Genomic DNA, 11,228 nt, shown 5'->3' with positions numbered 1-11,228 from the left:
TTTTCTCTGTTCGTAAAACCACTCTCCTAACTTTTCTTGGATGAAATCTAACATTCTTAAAATAGGCATCTCTCTCGTTTTTAGTAATATGGAATTCATTGATTCTATCATGTTTATGGTCAGCATATCATAACACCATCGTGGGAACCACAATCGAGCCCATCTCTGTGGCGGCTCTTCCATCATGTAATTGTATGTTTTCTTGTCAACACTTTTGATTTGAGATATTAACTGATTAAAATTTTTACGTTTGTATGACCTTGCAACACTTTGAAAAAGATTTATTATCGTGGATTTTGTATGTCTTTGCTTTAAATTTTTCTCAAAGTGATAGAGGCAGAAACCATGGTGAGCTTCAGGATAAACTTTTCTAATTCCATTTGCGATCGATTGGTTTCTATCTAATAAGAAAACTAGCTCAGGAAGGAATTGAATTGCTTTCTCATTTCCCCGAAGAACCAAATATATGCATTATTGTTTTCTGAATCTGCTACACCTAAAGATAGAGGAAAGATTTGATTGTTTGATCCTTTGATACAGCAACAAATAGAACACCACGATATTTTGACTTTAAAATGTTGCATCTATTGCAATCACGGGTCTACAGTAGCATCAACCAGCTATTGATGTCGCAGGAGCAAAGAACATGTAAGCAAATCTGTGTAGTAAAACACCAAAAAAATCATAAGGTGTGAAGTTTTGCAAATAGGAACATTTGAAACTTCAAGTTGATGGTTAGTATTGTTTTGCTTACCGATTCTGCTCATCTCTTTTTATGCTAGTGTATGTCCCTGGGTTTCTATGCAACATCATATGTAGGTATGAAGGAAGAATTTGGTAGTTTTCTTCCGATGTTCCCCTTATGCAAGCAATAGCTTTTTGAATAGCGCGCCATGTTTTGTAATATCCAATGTCAATTCCAAATTTCTTTTTCATTTCACTTTCTACAAAGGCTGGTGTAACCTCAATCTTTTTATCTCGAACATGTTATAAAATTTGTTCACTTATAAAATTTGATGTAGCATGCTTCTCTGATTTTCTTGCATCAACCGAGCATTCATGGTTGTTGATATTTTATCACCCTGAAAAAAGTGGAATTTTTTATTCTAATAGCATACATTCCAACCACATTTCTCCTTGATGCATTTCAGCTCATATCTCTTTGAACATGATCTAACAGCAATGAATTCAACTTTTTTGGTTTATCTCCAAGCTGTAGAAAAATTTAGTCATGTTCTTCTTGTTCTCAAAAATTGATCCTACTCTTACTTCCTCAGGCAATGCATCGTGCCTAAATATTTTATATGGTGGAGATTCTTTCAGCTTTCTCCTCACTCTTTACTTGATTTCTTAGAAGTAGTAGAAGTTTTAGCAATTTCTTCAATTGTATCTAATGTTATCGGTATAAATTCTGTGTTTTCTTCATCTTCGTTGTTACTTATCATTGCAGAAGGTAACAAAAAACTTTGTTGGATTATGTGTTGGTTGTCTATTTGCATTATTAGCTATCCTTCTTCTTTTTGGTCGTCAACAAACTGGTATGAATTTATTGTAGCAGCGGGTAATTATTGCAGCATTCCATATTCTGAAGTAGCCATAATGTTAGAAGGTTGTTGCTTGTTGTCCACTTCCATTATTGGTTGTTCTAGTTCATGTTGATAATCAGCAAATTGTTCTAAATCTATTGTATATGCAAGAGATAGTCTGAATGTTGCAGATTCTGAAGCAGCTATACTGTCAGAAATGAGTTGTATTTTTTCGACGACAAAATAGAAATTCTTGTAGGTTGAATCAGTTGTTAGCAAATGTATACAGGTTCTGAGTTCTTCATCTGAAGTTACAAGCATCCCTTTGCTTGTATTTAGTTTGATATCAAACCATATCTTTAGTGACTATTTGGCTGAATCAATATCTGTAACTTCACTAATTTTCTTTGGAAAGTATTGGATGATACTTGTTTATTAAGCAGAACAAGTTTGTATCATGATCCAAGTATTTGAAATCAAAAGTCCACCTCCCATTGAAAATAATAACAAGGCAAATCGAACTCATCCTGCAGAAGCATGTTTAATGTCAAGTATTAGGAAACTGAACAAAAGAATTTAAGTGTAAAGTTCATAAAAAAATCATTAGAAAATTACATACTGCAGGAAACAACTTAAGCACGTTTAAGCTGAAGTTTTAGCAAATGTACTAGAATACTTCAGCTTGTTTATATTGAAGTTTTTAAAAAAAGCTCATGAAAAAGCTATTTTTGGATGAACGTTAAGCAAATGAACCAAATTTAACTTCAACATGCAGGAGAAAATTACATAGTGCAGGAGGAAAACTTCAACACGTTTTTCCTGAAGTTTTTACAAATGAACTAAACAACTTCAGCATTTTCTATTGAAGTTTCGGAAAAAGCTCATGACAAAACTATTGAATGTAGGAAAAAACTTCAGCATATTTTAGTGCTGAAGTCTTAGCAAATGAACTAAAAAACTTCAGCTCGTTTATACTGAAGTTTTCGAAAACAGCTCATGAAAAAGTTATTTAATGCAGGAAAAAACTTAAGCACGTTTCGGTATGAACTTTCAGCAAGTGAACTAAATTTAACTTCAGCATGCATTAAATAAAATTCACTAAAAAATTACATAGTGCAAGAGAAAAACTTCATCACGTTTGTCCTAAAGTTTTTGCAAATAAACTAAACAGCTTCAGTATTTTCTGCTGAAGTTTCGGAAAAAGTTCATGACGAAACTATTGAATGCAGGACATAACTTCAGCATATTTTAGTGTTGAAGTCTTAGCAAATGAACTAAAAACTTCAGCTTATTTAGACTGCAAGAAAAATACCTCAGCATTTTTTGTGTGAAGTTTTAGCAAATTATGTAAAAACTCAGCTTGTTTAGTATGAAGTTTTGGCAAATAAACCAAAAACTTCAGCATGTTTTTCGTCATAACAAAACTGTTGAATGCAGGACAAAACTTCAACATATTTGTTCTGCATTTAACAGTATCCATAAGCAATAATTTTTAGGTTTCGCGTTAAATTAGGTTTAACGTGAAAAATCTTCTGCTACAGTAGCTTGACTTTAGAATTCAACGTGAAACAACTTTAGAATGCAAAGTTTTTGAAAATCTATCAGTGAAAAGTTCATGTTTCATCCATCAAACAACTTCATGCAAGTGTGATTAAAATCTATGCGTTGATTGAATTAAAACTTAAAAAGCATGATGAATTACGAAAATAATTACAGAAACATATATCATGAAGATCAATCAGTTTCAAAAACTAATTTGAATTGTGAAGATGAATTGCAATACTTACAATGTATTTTGTAATTTTAAATTTGGAATTTGAATCTGGTTCAACTTCCTGGTTTGCGAGAGGAGAACTGAGGAGGGACGGAGTGATGGAGGAGAACCTGTAACGACCCGGCCGGTCGTTTCAAAAGTTATATCCCCATTCCTTCCTGCTTCTTTTGTGTTCTACAGTGATATTATAATATATTAGGTTAGTTGGTTCGGGTCCGGAGTGGTTTCGGAGTGAATTCAGACACATACTCTTATTTGAAAGCTTAAGTTGAAAAAGTTGACTGGATGTTGATTGATGTGTAAACGAGCTCGGATTTGAATTTTGATGGTTCCGTTAGCCCTGTTAGGTGATTTTGGACTTAGGAGCGCGTTCGGAATGTGATTTGGAGGTTCGTAGTAGAATTAGGCTTGAAATGGCGAAAGTTAGAATTTTGGCGATTTTGGCCGGCGGTGGAAATTTTGATGTCGGGGTCGGATTAGATTTCCGGAAGTTGGAGTAGGTTCGTGGTGTCATTTCTAACTTGTGTGCAAAATTTGAGGTTATTCGGACGTGGTTTGGTAGGTTTCGACATCGTTTGTGGAATTTGGAAGTTTAGAAGTTCTTGGGCTTGAATCCGAAGGTAATTTGGTATTTTGATATTGTTTTGAGTGATTCGAAGGTTCGACTAAGTTTGTATGATATCATGTGACGTGTTGGTATGCTTGGTTGAGGTCCTGAGGGCCTCAGGTGAGTTTCGGGTGGTTAACGAATCATTTTTGGCCTTGATGAGATTGCTCATATCAGCTGCTGCATTTTATTCTGGTTTCCTCTTTCACGTTCGCGAGAGGGTCCTCGCGTTTGTGAAGAGTGTTTTCCGAGAGGTGAGATTTTGCTTCGCGAAGGAGAGGACGCGAACGCAAAGGTGTAGTCTGTGTGTGTATCGTGAACACTGGAGTAGGGTCGCGTTTGCGAAAAGGAGTGAGGCAGTTGGGGACCCCAGGTCCTTGTACTATGCATTCGCGAGGTGGCGTTCGCGTTCGCGAAGGTTCGAGCTAGTAAAGCATCGCGTTTTTGAGGCATGTGTCGCATTTGTGAAGAGTAAAGTGAAGAGGAAGTCAAGTTGTTCTACGCAAACGCGAGAGATCGGTCGTGTTCGCGAAGAAGGAAATCTGGGCAGACAATGTTAAATTCAAAATCGAGAGTTTGAGCTCATTTTTTATATTTTGAGCTAGAGATCACGGATTTGGGCAATTCTTGAAGGGATTTTCGTGGAGTTGATTGGGGTAAGTGTTTCTTTCTTGGTTTTGGTTAAAACGCATGATTATATATCTTTGATTTTATCATCTAAATTGTGATTTGGGGTGAAAATTGGGGAAAAAGTGAAAGTGTTCTTGAGATGGAATTTTGAGGTTTTGAATCGGATTTTGTTGTTGGATTTGAGTAAATTTGGTATGGTTAGGCTAGTGAGTGAATGGGCTTTCGAGTTTTATGACTTCTGTCGGATTTCGAGACGTCGATTTCGGATTTTTTGGCTATAATTTGGTATTTTTCTTGTGGAATTGATTCTTTTAGCCTATATTGATTATAATGTATTACTTGTGGCTAGATTCGGGACGTTACGAGGCTGATTTGAGAGGCAAAGGCATTGCGGAGTAGAATTTTGCTTGGTTTGAGGTAAGTAACGCTTCCAAACTTGGTTTTGAGGGTTCAAAACCCCGAACTATGTGTTATGTGATTAGTATTGAGGTGACGCACATGTGGCGTGCAGGCGTGTACCGTGATAATTGTGGCCTGGGTGACTCCATGGCACCATTTTGTGACTCTATCCTATTGATATCCATGTTTTTATCACGTGATAAAGTAATTGGCCTGTAAATCATGTTGGATATCATATTTAGGCCTTATGCCGGTATTGTTGGGACCCTTAGCGGTCGTTTCTTGCTGTCATCTCATTATTTTCATTTATATTCTGTACTCAGTCATGTTCATGTATTTTTATATTATTTCTCAGTCTCAGTTATTTATTGATTCATCATATCATTGTTCCGGGTTATTTTCATGACATTGTGAGCCTGTGGGTGAGACTGGAGAGATTAATGACTGAGTGAGGCCGAGAGCCTGATTATGGGTGACAGTTATGGGATCGGGCTGCACGTCGCAGCGGTTATATTGAAGATTATGATAGCGCTTGGGCTGTAGGAGCCCCTCCGGAGTCTGTAACACACCCTAGTGAGCGCAGATAATATTATTTAGGAATGGATTTCCCTGGACATGGATTTGTCCGAAGTACTTAATACCTGAAGATGAATTTCTCCACAGGGTTGGATTGCCCTTTTCCCTGGGTGACTTACAGTCAGTGTTGTATATGTTCCGGGATGGATTTTCCTGGGCCTGATAGCCATACATGGTACCGAATGGTTGAGCACTTGAGAGTGCGAACACATGGTGCATTTCATACAGTATGTGCATTGGCATGTAGAGATAGCTGAGTTTTATACCTTACACTGTTCAGATCTGTATTTTCTTTACTGTTTTGAATTGTATATTTGACGTGAAAACATGCCTACATTTCTGCATATTTTGTTATACCTGTTGAGGTTGAGTTCCTCATTATCTTTCAGTCTAAAGTTTGGACTTGTTACTTACAGAGTTGGCGTACTCACGTCACCCCTACACCTCGTGTGCAGATCCAGGCGATACCGGTCATAGCAGCGATTGCTGATCGAGGTTCCAGATTTTGGAGATTATCGAGGTAGCTACATGGTTCGCGGGCCTTGACTCTCCTTCTTTATCTTTGTCGTACTTTCAATTTATATCTTTAGACACTGTAGTAGGCTATATTTTCTGATCTAGATGTTTATGCACTCAGTGACACCGTAATTTTGGGCTGGATTGTATCATTTGGGATTTTCTTATGTTTTAAACAGTTTTTCTTTAATGTTAAATGCTTCCGGTAATGTTTTCAAACTTATTGTTGTTGGTATTGGGTCGTTGAGTTGAGGCTGGCCTAGTTTCACGATAGGCGTCATCATGACGGTTGATTTTGGGTCGTGACAGAACCGTAAAGTGATTTATGCGTGATGTATCTTTTATATGTTTTGTCAGGGGTATAATGGTCACATTATCACGAATTTTTTGTCAGCTGGCTACCAAATCAATAATTTAAAAATATGATACATGTTAAAAGGTGACACAAATATAAGGTATGACTGCATGCCCAAGTTTAAGATTATAATCGGCCTTCTTGAAAGTACATATGAATAGGGCTTACCTTACAGAAAAGCCCAATCCTTTTTAAAGAGCCATAAGTTCTGTAATTACAATGGACCTAAGGTCCATTAGTAGCTGACCTAGTAAAAGCCTGGATATAAAATATATCTTCTCCTAAACCCTAACCCAGAGAGAAAGAGAGAGAGCTCAGCGTAAAATTTGAGAGTTTCATTGTCAGCTTGGCGGCCTCCACTGAGTTCGACCGAAAATGAAGGTAGCTGAACAAGCCTATAATTTATTTATTAAATTATTCATTTCGTTCAACATGAATTGATTTGTTCTTTTGTTTTGCAGTTCAACATTGCAAATCCGACAACTGGATGCCAGAAGAAGCTCGAGATCGACGATGACCAGAAACTGTAAGTCATATTTATACGTTTAGAAATTCTACAGAACTTGTTACTTTTTATTATGTATTTGCATTACATGTCACGAGATAAGTTTTAATGGAGTAATGTGGTCAGTGAGAATTCATATAACCGACCCTAAATTGTCTGAGACTGAGGCGTAGTAGTTGTTGCTGTTGTCAGATTTTCTTTGCTTGCTCTTCTTAACTTACTTTGGTTTTATACATGTGAATAATTAAACTCAAATTGTTTTCGGCTATTCATGAGAAGTCTACAATTATCAAACTGTGGAGTAAGGTGAATAATTTGGGGGCTCTGGAGTTAAGGATTTATTTGTTTAGGTTACCGGCTATGAAAAAAATTACATGCCGAATGCAGTTTGATCTCTTACCTCATAGTGGTTATTTGGTTGAATGTCTTCTACATTTCTACTTATTTGCTTGCTATCTCTCAGTTGTTTCTAATAAAATTTATGGTATTGATTTCTAAGAACTATGAGAGGTGAAAATGAGATTTCATATTTACAGGATGTGTTCCTTTTAATGTATTTTCTATCTGAGATGATTAAAATTGGGCAATTAATTATTTTACGACAATTGTTTTTAATCACATATGATAATCGAACTAATAAAATTGGATAAATTAATTTAAGGACATTAGAGTATTTTTTTGGTAACAAATGTATGTCCAATTTAAAGCTGAACATGTCCAGATATATCGAGTTGATACGCATAACCAAATATTCAATAAGAATTTAAACAATGAAGTAATTATAATTCATTTTGTTTTAATCCAGTTACTTGTCCGTGGAACAAACAATCCCTTACTGCTATCTCCTATCTTTGCCTCTTTTTGGAATTACGACCATTGATAGAAACTAATGCTTTATGTTTGCATGCCGGTGTTTGGTTAATTGGTTCATAAGTTTCCCTTCCTAGGCCCGTCATTAGATATCTAGTAATTCCACGAAGGTCTTTAAATGTGCATACAATGTTGTAGTGAGAAAATTTTGGACGTGTATCTTTTTATTGATGAAAGTAAGATAACATTTAATGTGGTTAATACTTTACTTGATTATATGATGCTTTTGAATGTTGCATGTTGATGTATATATGCTGGTTGATTTACGTGGAGGTCCTAATATTTCATTATTGTTATCTAAGAGTGCATGTGTAAGTACTGTTGGTTAATGATGCCTGATTCTTGCTGTGCAGCCGGGCTTTCTTTGACAAAAGGATCTCCCAGGAGGTTGCTGGAGATGCTTTGGGAGACGTAGGTTTCTGTTTACTTGTGGTTTTCATGTTGTAACCTTTCCATCTAGTCAACTTTCTTTTAACAATGTTATGTGTAACAATTGACAGGAGTTCAAGGGATATGTTTTTAAGATTATGGGAGGATGTGACAAGCAAGGTTTCCCAATGAAGCAGGGAGTGTTGACTCCAGGCCGAGTTCGTCTTCTGCTGTACAGAGGTATGTGTAAAGTTGCAAGAAGGTGCTTAATGGCGCATGTGTATTGTATATATTTGTTGTGTGTAGCTGATGTTGTAAGTATCAAATTATGTTCAATTAAACAGGTACTCCTTGTTTCCGGGGCTACGGTAGGCGAAATGGGGAGCGCAGAAGGAAGTCTGTCCGTGGATGCATTGTTAGTCCTGATCTTTCTGTTCTGAATTTGGTTATTGTGAAAAAGGGTGAGAATGATCTGCCTGGACTGACAGACACCGAGAAACCAAGGATGAAAGGACCCAAAAGGGCTTCCAAGATTAGGAAGCTCTTCAACCTTTCCAAGGAAGATGACGTCAGGAAGTACGTCAATACCTACCGTCGAAATTTCACAACCAAAACTGGTTAGTTTTCTACTGATAAATCTACTTGCATTTTTTTTTGTGCTGATCAGAGTTAGTCAATGTTGGAAGTTAATATACTCTTCAACCTTTGCTTTGAATGTATATTATGGTTCTTTATGGTGACAGGGAAAAAGGCTAGCAAGGCTCCTAAGATCCAGAGGCTGGTAACACCATTGACTCTCCAGAGGAAGAGAGCAAGAATTGCAGACAAGAAGAAGAGAATTGCCAAGGCTAAGTCAGAAGCAGCTGAGTACCAGAAGCTTTTAGCTACTAGGTTGAAGGAGCAAAGAGAAAGGCGCAGTGAGAGTCTGGCTAAGAAGAGGTCTAGACTGTCTGCAGCTTCTAAGCCATCTATTGCTGCTTAAGATAATTGGGAAGCAATCTGTGATATCTGGGTCTGATCTTTTCTGGTTATTGCTGGATGTGGGTTTTGGTAGCTTTTAATGTTCAGAGATGATGAGTTAAGTTAGTGTATTGTTTACTATTTGATCTTTTAGATCAAAGATTTTGGTTATTTAGTACTGCTGAATGAAATCCTCCCAACTTTATTATTTTGTTCTTGCTCTGGATAATAATTTGGGTTTTAACATGTTTCCATGATAACTTTTACTTCACAAATCATTTTTATCTGCCTCTTTGAACTTTAATTCCTCAAGAAAAATTACTTCCCTAAGTTTTACAATATGGCAACCAAATTTTTCAATCTGTGTCTGTCTTTTGCAGAGATTAGGTTTCCACAAACCAAAGAAACCAAAACATATTAATTACACATGAATACACATTGAGTGGAGATCCAGCCCATTTTGCATCTGCATACCCGATATTTAGTATCTTGATCTTTGTATAAATGTCTATACAAGAGGCTAATTATACAATAAGGTTTGTGGAGTTGCAGATGAAGTATGCAAGTGCTTTAGCAGCCTTTGGTTTGAGCTAGCCTTGCACACCAGCAATATAGTATCATAAATTGAACAAGTAAAAAATTTAAAAAAATGATTTTCTTGAACATTCATTTTTTTCATATTGGACTCCATGTACTTTATAGCTTATGCATTGTGTCAGGATTTTGAAAGCTCTAGGTATAATAAGCAATTGAACTCGGTTTCGAGGAGGAAGGGAGATGTCCCCTGAAGTTTTTACAATAAATGGCAAAGAATGATCTGCGTTTGCCTTGCATCAAGAAATAGAGCCTTCGTACGAAGGACTTCCGTCTAAATAACTGCACAAATGCATTTCAACTTCTTGCCCTTTTGGCAACCCTTGAGTCGCAGTCAATGCCACGAGTAAATGTAATCACGTCTCTTCTAGACCACTGCTTATTTTTCTTTATAAATATTTTAATAAGTCATTACTCCCATTAATATTTACAGGACGGGTTAATTCTTCAGGCTTTCATTATCTTTCAGTTCTTTTGCGAACATTATCTATATTTGGACTATTAACTCCAAATTATAAATACGTTAGGAGAAAGGTGTTGCACGACATTGTTTCCCATGGATTTTGTAACAATTATCCTAATTAATGGATAACAACATGACTTATTCAAAATTAAAAAGTCATGTCCAACAAGAAGATCCACTTTCTTGATTTCATTTATTATTAGTACAATAGAAATGTTTAGGGGATTTATTGCGATGGAAATGTAGGTATAAAGTCATATGCTTTGTTAATAAGTGTTCAAAATAAGTGACCAATTTACCTTTTTATTTTGGTCCAAAATAAGTGTCCATTTATATAATCAAGAAAAAATTCAATTTGTTTTTCCAAAACTATCTTTATGTACGTATCCCTAAAAAGTCTTTTACTCCTCACATTAACTATGCTGCAACATTTAATTAAGGGTAGTTTAGTCACACTAACTATTTTTGTCTAGAATTTAGTATTTCCTTAATGGGTGTGCCCGAGGCAAATTGGTCACTTATTGTGAACCGGAGAGAGTATTATAAAGTTGGCTCAAAGTAAGTTAATTAATTAAAAAGTTAAATTCATATATAAGACACTGTGGGAGCAACTGTAGTTGCCAAAGTCGTTTACAATAGAAATATGCAAAAGAGTTTTTCATTTATATATTTTAGCTATCCAATTTTTTAATGAGTGAAAATAAAAATGAATTATGTTGAGACGTTCAATAAGGCAAAAGAATACATATTTTTATAGATTGATAAGACAGCCAAGGGGCCAAAGGAATTGTATACGACAATTGCTACTCCAAAAAGCTTAACATTATCTCTCATTTTCTAAATTTTTTCTTTGTCTTTTGTGAGCTCTAAGATAGCGCGAATCACGCTCTTTTCCGTGTAGGAGACATTACTCTAGCAGTTCACATAAGGAATTTTAATTTAATGGATTAGATAGTTTCATCTTCAAACATTGGAAATATGGGTATACATGTGGTTAAAATTGATAAATATTTGGATAACTACTTATTCAAACTATAAAAATTGGTGTAATCTAATGTTCAAAGTATAATTTTGATCATCTTTA

At 35.8% G+C, this 11,228-nt stretch overlaps 1 protein-coding gene across 1 annotated transcript; it reads left to right on the top strand.

Moving 5' to 3' along the window:
- The first annotated feature begins 6,654 nt into the window (after positions 1-6,654).
- LOC109211647 (40S ribosomal protein S6-like) lies at positions 6,655-9,339 on the top strand. Its single transcript, XM_019375196.1, has 6 exons — positions 6,655-6,764; positions 6,845-6,909; positions 8,112-8,169; positions 8,259-8,367; positions 8,472-8,744; positions 8,871-9,339. The coding sequence occupies exons 1-6, from the start codon at positions 6,759-6,761 to the stop codon at positions 9,107-9,109; spliced, it is 750 nt and encodes a 249-aa protein (XP_019230741.1). The 5' UTR covers positions 6,655-6,758; the 3' UTR covers positions 9,110-9,339.
- The last annotated feature ends 1,889 nt before the right edge of the window (positions 9,340-11,228 follow it).

Source organism: Nicotiana attenuata, unplaced genomic scaffold, assembly GCF_001879085.1.
Source record: "Nicotiana attenuata strain UT unplaced genomic scaffold, NIATTr2, whole genome shotgun sequence".
Classification (NCBI taxonomy): domain Eukaryota; kingdom Viridiplantae; phylum Streptophyta; class Magnoliopsida; order Solanales; family Solanaceae; genus Nicotiana; species Nicotiana attenuata.
The sequence above is the reverse complement of the archived record's forward strand: the minus strand, read 5'-3'. Positions and strand labels throughout refer to the sequence as shown.

What these genes read in the sequence shown, in the direction of transcription:
- LOC109211647 (XM_019375196.1), top strand. An exon ending in ATCGACGATGACCAGAAACT is followed by an intron (nt 6,910 to 8,111) that starts GTAAGTCATATT and finishes CTTGCTGTGCAG; the next exon opens with CCGGGCTTTCTTTGACAAAA. An exon ending in AAATTTCACAACCAAAACTG is followed by an intron (nt 8,745 to 8,870) that starts GTTAGTTTTCTA and finishes TTATGGTGACAG; the next exon opens with GGAAAAAGGCTAGCAAGGCT.